At 33.3% G+C, this 14,854-nt stretch overlaps 2 protein-coding genes across 4 annotated transcripts; both read left to right on the forward strand.

The window, feature by feature from the left end:
* Window positions 1–4,344: 4,344 nt before the first annotated feature.
* LOC110714241 (serine/arginine-rich splicing factor SR34A-like) lies at window positions 4,345–11,005 on the forward strand. Of its 3 annotated transcripts, XM_021892736.1 has the most exons (14): window positions 4,345–4,495; window positions 5,933–6,514; window positions 6,653–6,771; window positions 7,431–7,496; window positions 7,679–7,753; window positions 7,832–7,961; window positions 8,213–8,259; window positions 8,346–8,403; window positions 8,979–9,028; window positions 9,110–9,166; window positions 9,582–9,679; window positions 9,792–9,836; window positions 9,938–9,982; window positions 10,628–11,005. In XM_021892736.1, exons 3-13 carry the CDS (start codon window positions 6,685–6,687, stop codon window positions 9,960–9,962), a joined length of 738 nt encoding a protein of 245 aa, XP_021748428.1. In that variant the 5' UTR covers window positions 4,345–4,495; window positions 5,933–6,514; window positions 6,653–6,684; the 3' UTR covers window positions 9,963–9,982; window positions 10,628–11,005. The 3 variants fall into 3 exon arrangements, 2 of the variants coding, with proteins under 2 accessions (XP_021748428.1, XP_021748427.1); XR_002510112.1 differs by lacking the exon at window positions 5,933–6,514 and having other exon boundaries at window positions 9,766–9,836; XM_021892735.1 differs by lacking the exon at window positions 5,933–6,514 and having other exon boundaries at window positions 4,346–4,495.
* A 1,721-nt stretch (window positions 11,006–12,726) lies between these two features.
* On the forward strand, window positions 12,727–14,466 carry LOC110713984 (60S acidic ribosomal protein P1-like). Its single transcript, XM_021892438.1, has 4 exons — window positions 12,727–12,841; window positions 12,939–13,044; window positions 13,911–14,117; window positions 14,213–14,466. Exons 2-4 carry the CDS (start codon window positions 12,976–12,978, stop codon window positions 14,264–14,266), a joined length of 330 nt encoding a protein of 109 aa, XP_021748130.1. The 5' UTR covers window positions 12,727–12,841; window positions 12,939–12,975; the 3' UTR covers window positions 14,267–14,466.
* Window positions 14,467–14,854: the final 388 nt, after the last annotated feature.

Here is a 14,854-nt window from a genome sequence, read left to right on the forward strand (position 1 = left end):
GATATGATATACATAATAATTAATCTATAATTACATATACATTAACAATATCGTATTGAATCAATTTCCATTTCCAAACATTGCATTTCTTATAAATTATAACTTACACGAGATTAAATGGATTCGTTATTTAGTTTGTTACTTTATTTAGATTATTAACTCAAACAACTTAATAAGTTAAATGGACGAAATCACGAAATCACTAATTAAAGCGGTGATGAAATCATTATGCAATACTAATGTACGAATAGTCAAATATACAACGGTTAGATTGAATGCCATGAAAAACAATGGTTAGATTTTCATTACTTTATTAGTTATTAGTATTACTTATTAAGTTATTATTAGTTTATTATATATATATACTGATATACAGTCACAGACTCACAGATACATATAATATACATATAGAGATGTCAGATATTGATGTGCATTAACTCATTAAGTCATTAACTATGTCGTATTGAATCAATTTCAATTTTGAAACATTTGCGTTTCTTACAATTTATAACTTATAAGTAATAAACTAATAATAATAATAGTAATAATAATAATAATAATAAATAATAATAATAATTATAATAATACTATAATAATAGTAGTAGTAAACTAGTAATAATAATAATATTAACAAATAATTATACTAACAATAATAATAATAATAATAATCCCTCAAAATAATAATAATAATAAATAATTAAAAAAAACGGTCAAAAAGACCTAGAAAAGCACAAAGAAAAATCTAGACCGTTAGATCTAGATGAATATTCTGGAATCTACAAAAAAAAAATGAACGGTTAGATGTTGAGATTGAATATGGACGGTTAGATCAACTGAACAAGTAAAACCTAAACCTAGAAAAAAAAACCACTCTATCAGCCATTCAGCCGTTTTACTCACTCATAGTTTCTCTCTCTAACTTCTCAGTTTCTCACTTTTCGTTCTGAAATTTTCAAGAATCTCAAGCTCAACTTCTCAACTTTTAAAAATCCTAATTAGGGTTTTTGTTTTCGTTTCATTTGTGTTTTGGATCTACATTTCTGATTTCTCGCTTTACATTCTCGTTTTTTTGTTTTTTCAAATCTTCCTCTCCTTCAATTTGAAGGCTTCAAGCCGTCAAAAGTTCAAAACTCAAGGTATTTTTTTGTTAATTTTTGTTGTTTTCGTTTTGATTTTTTTCGTTTTTGTTTCGGTTTGTTTATTTAGGGTTTTTGTTTTCGTTTCATTTTTGTTTTGGATCTAAGTTCTGATTTCTGACTTTTCCATTCTCGTTTTTTTTTTTCCAAATCTTCCTCTCCTTCAAGCCGTCAAACCTCAAGGTAATTATTTGTTAATTTTTGTTGTTTTCGTTTTGATTTTTTTCGTTTTCGTTTCGATTTTTTACTTTTTTTATTTAGGGTTTTTGTTTTCGTTTCATTTTTGTTTTGGATCCAAAGTTCTGATTTCTAACTTTTCCATTCTCGTTTTTTTTTTTTTTTTTTTTTCAAATCTTCCTCTCCTTCAAGCCGTCAAACCTCAAGGTAATTTTTTTGTTAATTTTTTCGATTTTTTTCGTTTTCGTTTCGGTTTTTTTTTTATTTCAAGTTCTGATAATCTACATTCTTGATTTTTTCTTTTGATCTCCAGTTCAGGCAGTTCTCCATCTTCAAATCTCCTTCAAGCCATCAAAGGTAATTACTTTTTCCTTTTCGTTTTTTTTAATACAGTTTTTCTGTTTTTGTATTTGATTATTGTTGTTGTTCTTGCTTGAATATAGTCGAAATATGCCTAAAATCTGTTGTTGATTGTATTTTTGTTTTTTACGGGAAAATGGTAGATTTGTGCTGTTTTGTTGTTTATTATGCTCGATTTAAAAGTAATGATGATGGGTTGTTCAGATTATGTGGTTATTGGCTTTTTTACCTAACAAAAGACCAAATTGTGTCACTTTCTGCAGTTATGTGCATAAAATAAATGCTAGTTTAGGGCTAGTAAAATAAACATCTCATGTTTATTTATAGGTTCATAATTTCATTGGAAACTTTTGAAAAAGTTTAAGCTTTTCTTATGTATGCTTTTTTCTTTTTGAGGATATAGGGGTAAACTTTTGCCAAAGAATGTTGAGGCATTGGTTACCACCCAAAATTGGTGCCGTGGTTATCAAGCGGATGTTGAGGAAGACGTCCTCCTTATTGGTAAAGAGATTGAAGCCGAAAGTGCTTCATCTGCATAACTGGTATTTGTGTCTCATTGTGGTTTATTTTATCTTGAAAAATCGTTGCCCTTGTCATTTATTTTCAGACTTGCTGGCAACATTTTTCAAGACTTTTAAAATCGTTGCCCTTGTCATTTATTTTCAGACTTGCTGGCAGCATTTTTCAAGACTTTTAAAATCGTTGCCCTTGTCATTTATGTTGAGACTTAAATAGTTAAATGTATTTTGGTACTTGCTGGCAGCATTTCTTAAGTTTTTGTTAAAACAACCATTGCTCAGTGATGTAAATCTGAGAGCAATTTTAAAAAAACAAAAGCTATAATTTTGAAGTTGCTTGAACTTGTTATGAGCTGCTGCCTGCTGGTAGTGCTTTTGCCTTTTGGTTGTTGTCTCTGCTGAGTTGTTATTGCCTATATTGTTGCTTACATGAGCTGGTTCCTGCCTCCTGCCAGCTTGAGGTGCTGTGTTGCTGCCTTTTGTGTTATGAATTTATGATAAGTTTTGTTGCTGCTGTTTCTTATGCTTGCTGTTTTAATTTTTCTTGAATCATCGTTGCCCTTGTCATTTATGTTGAGACTTCAATGTATATGTACTTGCTGGCAGCATTTTTCAAGTTTTAAGTTAAAACAGCCATTGCTCAGTGATGATACGATAAACGTAAATCTGAGAGCAATTTTGAAAAACAAAAATAAGTTCCTGCTGAGTCTCTTCTGCTTATATTATTCCTTGCTTCTGATAAGTTGCTGATCTGTTATTCCGTGTGCTGGTTCCTGCTTGTTGCTGCTATTTCCTCTGCTCTTGGGTGCTGTGCTGCTGCTTCAAGATTCTGCTTCAAGATTCTGCTCCCAAATCACTCACATTCTCACTCCTCCCTTCATCTTATAATGTATCATTTTTTGCAACCCTAAACTTGATGATGTTTCAGTTGATAAATCTGAAATCTAATCTGGGTAGTAGTGATAGTAGTTTCATTATGTATTGGTATATGTATTGTGAATTTGGGAATTTTAATCAATGAAAATGGTGACTTTTTTTAATTGCTTGTTGATATTACTCTAATTTCAATGCTATTTATCTGCTGGATTTGTGGTAATGTTATGAAATAATTGTGGCTACAGATTTGGGATGCCTCCGTATTTATTAAAATTCTTTTACTTAATATCTGGTTTAATATAAGAAAAACTAAAAAAATGTGTTTTATAAACATTTTAGTCCTCCCCTTTACAAAATACTTGTATAAGAAAGTTTTATAAAGTGATAATGTGAATGATTGTACGCCTTATTGACTAGTATAGTAATATTCTAATGCTTATGCCACTTGTGTAACGCAATCTCATACATCTCCAATCTTATGTTACCTTTGAGGCTTTGAGAGTTATTGGATGATCATGAACATCAAGGAACAATGAAGATAATTTGGGTGGACTAGCATTATTACTGGAATGAAAATGATACAAATGATATATCTTGTAATTAAAATAAATAAGTAATCTAAAACGATATTAATAATGTCGTTGGCCTAGATTTAGGTGATATAAACCTTTGTATAAACCTAAGCCGTTTGATTAGATCTACATTTATTAACATTAATTGTATTTACTATTTAGCCATTTAGGTTGTAAATAATTCAATTTGAGTTAAGCAGTTTGTAATCGGATCAGTTTAAACAGGTTGCGATTCGAAAACAGTTCGATTTTAACGGTTTAACGGGTTATGGCAGTTCAGTTTAGACGGTTAGCGGATTATAACGGTTCGGTTTATACGTGCGGTTTAAACGGTTTCGGTTCATAAACGGGTCGGTTTAAACGGTTAGCGGGTTACAAATGGTTCGGTTTAAACGGTTTTTTTTCGGTTTAAACGGTTTCGGTTTATAAACGGTTCGGTTCATTAACGGGTTTATAAACCATTCGGTTCGGTTTCGTTTCGGTTCGGATTTGCGCAGTTTGGTTTGTTATCGGTTTACGGTCCGTAACGGGTTGACATTGAGCGGTTCAATTCGGTTTCAGTTTGATATTGAACGGTTCAGTTCGGTTTTCGGTTTATATTTATCGGTTTATAAACGGATCGGTCCGTGATGGTTCGGTTCGGTTACGGGCGGTTTCACGGTTCGGTTTGAAAAGTCCCACCCCTAGTTTTAGGGTACACAATAGACTGAAGATTTTACCTGGCCTTTTTCCCTTTTTCTTTAAACCTCTATTCTCTCTGTTCTGCTTTAAGCTGCAATACCCAGAACACTTGAACAAGACGAAGATTTTGCATACTCAGCTGATTTTTCAACTTCGCTTTTTACCTCATTAACAAGTAATTTCATCACCCAGATCTTTTTATTTGTTATTTATTTTGTTTTTGTAGTTGTTTATCTTAATTGAAGTTTAAATTTGTGAGTTATTTTTTGTTTATTGCCAGTATTTAGTCTTGGTTATATCAGTGCAATGGTGGGTGATTCTTGATTTTTAATTTCTGGGGTTTACAGATTAGCGTTAACTGTATGTCTGTATATGTTTAAACTCGGGAAGAATTTGAAGTTGTTCATATGGGTTTTGAATTTGGTTGTAGTAGTAATTTTACCCAGAAATTGAATTGGTAAATGCGTGGAATGTTGAGTTTGTAGGCCTTTGTTTTGATTAAGTTACTAAGCAGTCAACGATATTCCTGTTTAAAGGATTAATTTCCCAGAAATGAGTTGATTTATAGATCCGACATTGGCTTGTTCGTTCAATTTTAAGGTAGTTTTTGGATGGATTGTACTTTTTATCCATTTTTTCATTTTATTTTGTGGTTTGGAATTGTTTGTTTGCTACATATATATTTTTTTGCACTTCATATGCATTAGAGTATTACTGTTGAGTTGGGGTATGGGCTCAAATCCTGGGAGCATTTTGAAGGTGACAATGGCTATAGCCAATTCAAAGTTTCGATTTATTATTATTCGTGTGCTAGTGGATATGGATATCTTCAACAAAAGATGGTGACATTTGACAACTTTGTGAATACAAATTTCATGCTATCGTTTATTGTACTGTTGCAGATAAGCTTTGTTGTGTTAGATATTGCTTGCTTTTTTATTAAAAAGTGTCATCATACAACATGCAATTTGTTAGTTACTTATCGACGAGGTTCATGAGTTGATCACAAATTTTAAGCTGACTAGACTAGGAAGCTAGGATTTTAGATTTTTAGGGCTTTTGCTACTTTAGGATATTCTCTTACCCATGAACACTTTAATGCTCTCATTGTAAGAATGTCTTGTAGTCATCACTTAGCTAGTTAGCTGACAACAATAAGGTTTTGCTGCTATTGGATTCTAAATTGTGCTAATGAGAATAATTCCACCTTTACTTTGTTTATGGTAAAATATACACTATTGTTATGCATATTCCCTATAAAGCTCAGACTTAAGCAGCTTTGATAAAGCATGCTTGCTTATGAGAAACTGGAATTTCATTAAGGATCATTAATCTCAATTCAAATTATGTTTGAAGCACCTTAACATTCACACATTATTTTTAATGTATAAAATTCCTAATGCACATTGTGTCTCTATTGCTGAAGGTTATTTGTTGGTTTTTTGAACTTCTTCTTTCATCAACTCTTTTCTTTTCTATCTTGTGTCTAAGCAACATTAATTATAGTCATCTCCAGAACTATTTTTAACATTCTATTTTACCATTATGCTAATGGGTCATTGACTACTTTGGTAAGGCTGTTTAACCTGACCCTTTACTTTGCCTTGGACAGGAGCCTCTTTAGAGGCACTGGGTTGATTCTTATGCTGATGCTGGTATTCATTAACTTCTAAGTGACATTGCAAATGACCATAAACCTTACAAAATTGAATTTACTATCAACTGTATACAATAACTTATGAATCTTGAGTCCCCTGTATTTGGTGTTTGCCTCCTGATCTAAATCTGCATCTGGTCACAAAACAATATTCACAAGAAAATGACGTGGAGCTATACATCATTTTTCTCTGTGGTTGATAATGAAGTATTTAATAACTGATGATAAATGCATGAACTATTCTCCGTATTGTCACATTTGATGACTCAAGCTTTCCTCATGATAGATGAAAAGAGCTTGGACAAATAGGAGCAAGATATGTAGGGATGTAGGAAAAGAGAGGGAGAGTTCTGTGTACTTTTCTGGATTTCTTGGTAATGGAGATTGTTGCTCATGCTTAGATGGTCTTCTTTGCCTCTGCAAAAATCAGGAAGAGGATGGGGTTTCCTTTTTATATGATTTAATATTAATCCTGGAGCATTTTGGAAGATTAAATGGTGAAAGTTGTGTAGCACCACGTCAAGAATTGCTCTCATGGTCCGCTTCACAGTTTGGGCTTTTGCTTTTCTGTGCTGTTTTGTTGAAGCTACTTTATGAAGAAACTTTTTTTTTTTAGTTGATCGGTGTTTAATGTCCTCTTATGCCCTCATTGATAAGCATTTATGTTGTATGTAGAGAAATTGCTGCTAAATAGACGCATTACTGTGATGGCTGGCCGTGCCTCCCGCACAATTTATGTTGGCAATCTTCCCCTGGATGTAAAGGAATGGGAGCTTGAAGATCTGTTTTACAAGGTTCTGTTTTCATCTTCAACTTAAATATGTTCAGATATTTTGAACTTATGGTACTTTTCTAGTGTAATCTTTGTATATAAATTCAACAACCTTTAGTTCGGAGATTTATAATTCTCATATTAACCAAAAAGGTTATAATGGACTAGTTCTTGCATGAAGTTTAACATTCTGAGAGATAATGCACCTCTTGCTGCAATGATATGAGTGCAGCATCTCCTATCCTAGTCAAATGTCTAAATCAGTAGTTATCCCAATGATAAACCTTGATGCTGTGTAGATCTCTGTTGTCTATTCTTCTAGTGACTATTATTAATCTCATTGAATTAGTTTCTATATATTGCACATGGAAAATGGGACACTGCCAGGTTATTTTTGGCTTTTGTATCTGTGTTCATATGTGTGCAAGATTTTGCAAATTCTATTGTGGTTATCTCATTTTATTAGTTGTTACTCTTCATTGTACTTCATAGCATGAAATTCTAGCATGTCAAGTGCAGTGCCAACCCAAACAAAACTTTATTACTTTTAAGAAATACTGTATTTTTCATTGATGTGCACCAATCTGCTTTTTTTTTTTTTTTTTTTTTTTTCTAATTTTATATATATATATTTTTTTAATATATACTGAATTCTTAAGATTTGTTTTCCTCTTACTGCAGTATGGTCGTATCGTAGATATCGAAATGAAGCTTCCCCCACGCCCTCCAGGCTATTCATTTGTGGAGGTATACCCTTCATTTTCACGTACATTCATCGTTGAGCTGATCAGCCAGGGTCAGGAACCAATAAAGGGCTTACACCTTGGCCTATTGGAGGCCTGCCCAGTGTTTGCATTCAGATCAATATCCCAGATGTATCCTTAGCTTGATATTCTGCAGTTTCTTATTCTTTTGTTTCTTTCTTACAGTTTGAGGATCCTAGGGATGCTCAAGAAGCAATTAGGGGTCGTGATGGCTATAACTTTGACGGTTGTCTTCTGAGGGTACATGCCACCTAATATACATCTTTTACTTGCTGCTACGTTTTCAATATGTTCAGGCTTAAGTAGTTCATTATTCAGGTTGAGTTGGCTCATGGAGGTAGAGGCAGGTCCCCTGTTGGCCGACGTGGTGGTGGTGGTGGTGGTGTAGGTGCAGGTGGTGGGGGTGGAGGTGGGCAGTTTGGTGCTCCCCGTCGTTCTGAGTTTCGAGGTACACCAAATAATTTGGATACTATTTTTTTGCTTTCTATACTTTCTTTTGGGAATTTGGGGGGGTTGTTTAGAAGTGATAGTTAGAAGTGATAGCAGCATAGCTTGGACTTTTAGTGAGGATATCAAAAAGCATTGGTAATGTGGTCAAGTGTAAAGTTTAGTGTTGTCCAAAAACTTGTTTGCCACATCTTTGAACCCTACTTATTTCTCTCCTGCGTGGGTTGTTAATACGTGTTCTTATTTATGTAGTAATTGTGCGTGGACTGCCACCTTCAGCTTCATGGCAGGATCTAAAGGTGTGTAAATTGACCTTTTTTTTTTTCCCCCACCAAAGTCTAATTGCTCTGGTGTCAAAGATTCTCACTGTTATTTTGTCTTGTAGGACCATATGCGTAAGGCTGGGGATGTCTGCTTTGCCCAAGTTTTCCGTGATGGTGAAGGTATGCTATATCTTTTTCTAGTTTATCCTTCAGTGTTGTCTTTTTCTTAAAGATTTAGGGTAACCCCTGAAGTTCTATCTAATTGACAACTTGATCTTAATTTCTATATACTGATGATGGATCACCGAGTAAAATGTAATGTGTAAATCTTATCATGATTTTATTTCCTGTCTAGACTTGAGGCATGATACGTTATTTTATTTTATTTCTCTTTACATTATTTTAAACCCTCCTTAACCTACCTGAAAAGATTTATAGAATAAAAGATCAGTATTTGGGTGAATGGCTTTGCTATATTTAAAGGTGAGTGAATGGCAGGTATTACATTACCTGTAGTTATGTTCTTGCTCGCTTTGAGTCTGCTTAAGTTTTTCTCCACAAATTCTGAAAGTTATGCTCAAATTTGCTGTCTGTATGAAGTGTGCTTCAGTCAAAAAAATTATTTGTTCTAATGAGTCTATCATGTGTAATTTGATCCTTATGTTCTTCAACAAGCAATTATTCCATAATCAGTGCTTGTTGAGGTGTAGGTTTCATTGATAACTATCATTTGTGAAATAATAATATTGTTGCAGGTATGATGGGAATGGTTGACTACACTAATTACGAGGACATGCAATATGCTGTAAGTATCAAGAGTACTCCGAATTTCTGATGGTCAATAAAGTAATGATATTTTATCTTAACACTGGTAAATTTTACACAGATCCGGAAGCTAGATGACACTGAATTTCGTAATCCTTTCTCAAAATCTTACATTCGGGTAAATTTCCTTTACTATAGTAGTAATTACAGATTTAAATGATTAATTTTTTATATACTTATTTGCCATCAGGCCATAAAAAGACATTACTGTCAATAGCAAATGTCTTGTCTTGGTTTTTGGCCTATTGGTTTGGGAATTCTCTTTGTTAAAATTATAACCAATGACTGTATGTCCTTTTGACTGTTATTGCTTTCATTTTACTATGCCTGCATTACCCTTAGAGAGGTTGGGACATGTATTGTGGATCTTGATGTGATAAGGAGAAAACATAAGTGTAGCCACTTAGGCACGTGCCTTTTGTTAATCTGACATGAAGGATGTTTGTCTATAGGAGCTGATTTAATTCTGTAAGGCGTAGTTGAATCTTTACACTATTCATTTTTTTCATTCTCTTCTGAAACCCACTTGACAGATAAAAGCTTATGAGGGTAGTCCACAAAGGAGCAGAAGCAGAAGTAGAAGCAGGAGCCCTATCCGAGATAGAAGCAAGAGTGTAGGAAAGAGCCCAAGGTAACATGCTAATGATATTTTGGCTATTCAGATCTGTTTTGGCACCCTTGATTGCTTATCAAGTTCATTTTTTGGTGTCTACAAAGAATGACATGATTATATATGTAATCAGACCTGCTCCAAGATCTAGTTCTGCATCCCCTGCACAGCCAACTAGGTACTATATTTCATTTTTGATCCTAGATAATCAGCATATTATAATAAAACATTGTTTTATTGTTTTATTTTTAAACTTCTTTCCTTCTCTTGTTGATCTAGGTCAAAGTCTGCTTCTCCGCTCTAGACAAATGCCTCATATTCAAGGTAAAATAACTATAGTGCTATTAAATGGTATATTACATACAATTTGATGATCAAATAGATCATCTTATTCATATTACTGAGTATTGTAGACTGCTAAATAGAATGTCAGAGTAGTAGAATTAGTAATAGGGATGGATCAATTAATGGATGATAAAAGTAATGTTATTTCTATGCAAACAACAAAGCCTAGTTAACGGTGTGACATGCATTACAACTATCTAAATGTTCATATAATGTCCAAGAAACCCTAGCTCAGCTTCTGCAGTATCTTGAGAGTAAACATGTTTACAATAGAAGCAGACTGGCGTAAAAGACTTGAAATAAGAGATTGGTACTATATCTGTTGTAGACAAGCATAAAAGCTGCTTTTCTGCAAGTCATGGGTTGCAAAATGATCAAGGCCAACTGGACAAGTGTTCCTGATAAATGAGTCTTGCTATGTTTGAGAAACTCTGTAAATTTATAAACATGCTTAATAAATGATTTAATGATGCATAGGTAATTTTTTGTTTTGGAACTAATGATGCATAGCTAGTTGAATTCTGTTTTCTTTGACGTTATACTATCTGAAGTATCCACCATCTAATTTGCATATTAACATAGCTATTGTATGTTGCCCTGAACCTTTTTTCTGCCTAACAACAGGGCCTGCATTACTATGGATTAACTTTGGTGATTCTCATCAGGAGATGGGAAAAAGGATGGTGAAAATCGCTCTACTTTCAGCTTACCATCTCAGAAAGTAATGTACCTGTAGTAATGTAGTTATGAAGCATTGTTGTGGCAAATGATATGTAGCGTTGTTTTGTACTTGGATATCATGGTGACTTTGTAGCCATGTAATGTAGTTTAGGTATCCTAGTTGTATCTTAGGCAGGTCGTAAGTGTTGTCACTGACAACCTTTGCCTGCATTAGAGAGCTAGCACTTCTAATACGCTAGGTTGTTGAACCTTGCCATTGTACACTATACTCGATTTTACGCCTTTAGGAATTTGAGTTTACATTTTTACTTTGTTTTCTGATTTAACTTTTTAAATGGATTTCGTTGTAGTGGCAAACTTTTCAGTCCCATGATCTTATGAATAAATAATATCAAATTTTTGAGATGTATCATGCTGATGTTGTTTTACTAATATGTTTCAAAAGAAATCAAATTGTAAGGGTTAAATATTTGTAATCAAAAGTTAAATTAGTTTATTCTTAATAGCATTAACTATCTTCCTGCCTTCATGATTCAGGAAAATGTGTCAGATATAGTAGACAAAAGATAGAGTGAAGCATACAATAGCATTTTTTACATGAATTTCCACCATCAAATTCCTGTATTTTTAATGATCTGCGAAGCAATATAACCAAGAATTTATCTTTAGCTCATCTTATGTGAACTAAGTGCCTAATAAGCGACTCTCTCGTGTTTAAAGCCAGCCATTTTCAACTGATGTTGTATGTGTGTGCGCGCTCTTTGTGTTTATATGTTTTAAGTGATTTTTATAAAATAAACATTACAGGAGTTGAAACAATACGACAGAATAGTGTTATGCTCTAAATTAGCCATGAATTTCGACCTTGGATTTGTCTCTTTATACCAGTGACAAAACAAAGGATCTAACTTCTGCTCAACATATGCTGTTGTGAAGTGAATTCCAACTAATTGAACTAATCAAAGAAAAATGTTATCCTATAGAAGGAGTTGCTTTGATCCCTTCTTGAAGCGCCCAAATTTTTAACCTAAAGCATTTTCTCTACATTGTAATGTAGATCCTTCAAAGATGTACTTAAAGACATTAAGGGCGTGTTCGGCGCTAACTTTTGAGTAGCTTTTAGTGATTTGACCAAACCACTACTTAATTAAAAATGCGAGTGTTTGACAAAGTAGTGATTCAAGTAGCTTTTAGTGGTGGAGGTAGCTTTTATGAAAAGTTAGGACTATTAGCTTTTGAAATTAAAGGTAGCTGTTGAATATTTAATGTATAGTTTTAAAAATAAAATATTGATTCTTATATGTAACAGCTAGTCAACTACTACTTTACCGAACACTCATACCTAAATTATCTATTTTCACAGCTAACAGTTACCTACATATCTAATCGCTACCTTCACGGCTAAAAGTTACCTATACAGCTATATTTTGCTGAACACGCCCTAAAGTGATTTTGGGCAAGGTGGAAATGTTGATTTTTTTTTTTTTTTTTTTTAACTATACCTCATCTTATCTTCAAATAACATTTTCAACTTTATGACCGGATAGCAACAAGTATAGCTTTTGAATGGAAATTGGACATATGGGTACAAATGTATAATTATATCTCATTACCCATAAAATGTTGTAACAACATGGATGCACATTAGGTTTCCTAACTCACCTTACTGATAAGAGCTATTATAAATTATTTAGTCACTCAAATACTCGCAAAATCTTTAAAATAGCTCATTATACCGATTAATTAATAAAATATTTATTGAGTTAAAAAGCAGCATGTCATACGGTGATACATACTATACTCCTATGCTTAACCAAAATTTATCATGATTAAAACATCCAATTTCCAATTATTCTGTTTAATATGTTTCCATAAAAAAACTTAATTGGATTAATGGATAGACTTCCATAAATACTTAATTTTTTTTTAAAAAAAAAAACCCTGTCATCGAAGAAATGGGCCTAAACATGTTTAATGGGCTCTGGTTTGTTAAGGCCCTTTAAAAAGTCCACAACAGAAAAGAAGACCTACCGCATAAAAGCTTCAAAACCCTGAGAAATCATCTTATAAATAGCCACTTACTTCTTTTTGCTTCAAAACCCTAGTTGCTCTCCATTGTAGCCGCGTGCAAGCAGGAACATTCATCTTCTTCCTTTGGTAATTCACTTTCTTCTTCTTCAATTTAATCTCCAGTTTCTTTGATTGATCTTCTTATTCATATTTTTGTATCTTTTTCTGGAAATTGTTTTTGCAGAGATTTTTGTGTTTTTCGTTACAAAACTCAATTAACAATGTCGGTCGGAGAACTCGCTTGCACTTACGCCGCTCTTATCCTCCACGATGACGAAGTCGCCGTCACTGTAATGTTCTGCTCCTTTATTTATTTTCGATTTGATTTTGTTATTTTGACAATGCTTTACGATCGCAATTCATCGTGTTATGTGTTTGTTTTGCTCGTTAATTTGAGATTTTTTGTTATACATTTTTATCTGTTTGGATCTTCATATACTGCAAGAGCTTTAACTGGTTGCTTTTAAGCTGGAATATAATTTTAAGATTTAATCTACCTTTGTATGTATTAAGAAAGTGTTGTATTAGGTTTTAGCATTTAGGTTATATCGATTTTATTAACTATCTATTATCTATTATAAGTATTGGGAACTTTCCAAAGCCTTAACAGTTTGTCAGATCATGTTGATATTGTTATCTAGGACTTTTGCAAATTGTTTGTCTTAGCTAAGTGCTTCTGTTAAGATATGGAAGATAGGATATTGGTAATGGTTTCACTGAATTATCAATAGTCTATTCTTTACTGTGCTAATTCATTTATATGCTGCAAGAGTACTATTCCTCAGTTCTCTCCATAATTGATTACTCTTTAGCTATTAATCTGATATAATATTCGAATTTTGGACTATTGTTGGTTGGAGCTTGGAGGATTCTAGCGGTTTAATTGATTGTTTATTTTAAGTTAGAAGTTAGAGTGCAATTCCTCTATTTGGTGGTGTACAATTTAGCGTTAGATATTTATCTTTTTATCCTACTTTATTGAAATTAATTTAAACTGGTACTTGTATTGAAGAATAATGCATTGTTGGCTTATCTATTACCTTCAGCCTTGTAAAATGTTCTTGGCAATTTTTGATAATTTTTTTGGTCAAGCAGCTTTGTGAGTTCATGTATAAGCTAGCTACATGTGCTCATGGGAATTATGTTTTGTTTGCAGGCTGAGAAGATTGCCACTCTTGTTAAAGCAGCTGGCATTGAATGCGAGTCTTTCTGGCCAAATTTGTTTGCCAAGCTAGTTGAGAAGAGGAGCATTGAGGATCTTATCATGAATGTAGGTGCTGGTGGAGGTGCTGCCCCTGCTGCAGCCGTTGCAGGTGGTGCTGCAGCTGCCCCTGCCGCAGAAGAGAAGAAGGAAGAGAAGAAGGTATATACTTCATATATTGTTGTTCTGTTAGTTTTTTCCTTTGTGGCGTTGCTTGTAGAATTTTGGCTAATATGTTTGATATTTTATCCTTGCAGGAGGAACCCAAGGAAGAGAGTGATGATGACATGGGATTCAGCTTGTTCGACTAAGCTGCAAGGCACCTGTCTTTTTTCGTTGTCGTAGTTAATTAGTATGATGACATTAGTTACAATTTTCAAGAGATCTATTGTTAATTTTCTTTTTTTTTTTTTATGTTGGGAGATCAGACATGTTGAGATTTTGCTATTGTTACTATTATGTTGAGTCATCTTTTGAATACAAAGTAATCTACTGATTTTTGGCCCTTTCATATTATGGTGGTTCCGTTATGTTACTGTGATTTCATGATGCATTTAAGCTTGTTTTATACGAGTATAAATTTTTGCTCTTTAATTTAGTTCCAGAAGGCAATCCATTTCAACAATGTCTGTGTACTTCTCTACTTACCTCACCAATAAAGCGCAATTTTTGGAATTTTAAATTGTTTGATGTGGTTTTTGCTTCGTGTACCGATTTTATTTATTGCGAAACCCGTTGATCATTAACTGAAATTATTACCCCGTATATGGTTTAGACTTAATATTTACAGAATTACAGATCTTAATGGTAGAGATTATAGGCAATGAAGCTGTGGTGACATTGAACTTATTTTTGCTGAAACAAAAGAGTTCTTCCACAGTTTTACGTAACCATACAAC

Source organism: Chenopodium quinoa, unplaced genomic scaffold (genome assembly GCF_001683475.1).
Source record: "Chenopodium quinoa cultivar QQ74 unplaced genomic scaffold, ASM168347v1, whole genome shotgun sequence".
Taxonomy (NCBI): Eukaryota; Viridiplantae; Streptophyta; class Magnoliopsida; order Caryophyllales; family Amaranthaceae; genus Chenopodium; species Chenopodium quinoa.

Coding starts and splice junctions, on each gene's coding strand:
- LOC110713984 (XM_021892438.1), top strand. CDS start 12,976: ATGTCGGTCGGAGAACTCGCTTGCACTTACGCCGCTCTTATCCTCCAC. Junction 13,045..13,910: donor ATGACGAAGTCGCCGTCACT/GTAATGTTCTGC, acceptor TTTTGTTTGCAG/GCTGAGAAGATTGCCACTCT. Junction 14,118..14,212: donor AGAAGAAGGAAGAGAAGAAG/GTATATACTTCA, acceptor TTATCCTTGCAG/GAGGAACCCAAGGAAGAGAG.
- LOC110714241 (XM_021892736.1), top strand. CDS start 6,685: ATGGCTGGCCGTGCCTCCCGCACAATTTATGTTGGCAATCTTCCCCTG. Junction 9,029..9,109: donor ACGAGGACATGCAATATGCT/GTAAGTATCAAG, acceptor AATTTTACACAG/ATCCGGAAGCTAGATGACAC. Junction 9,837..9,937: donor TCCCCTGCACAGCCAACTAG/GTACTATATTTC, acceptor TTGTTGATCTAG/GTCAAAGTCTGCTTCTCCGC.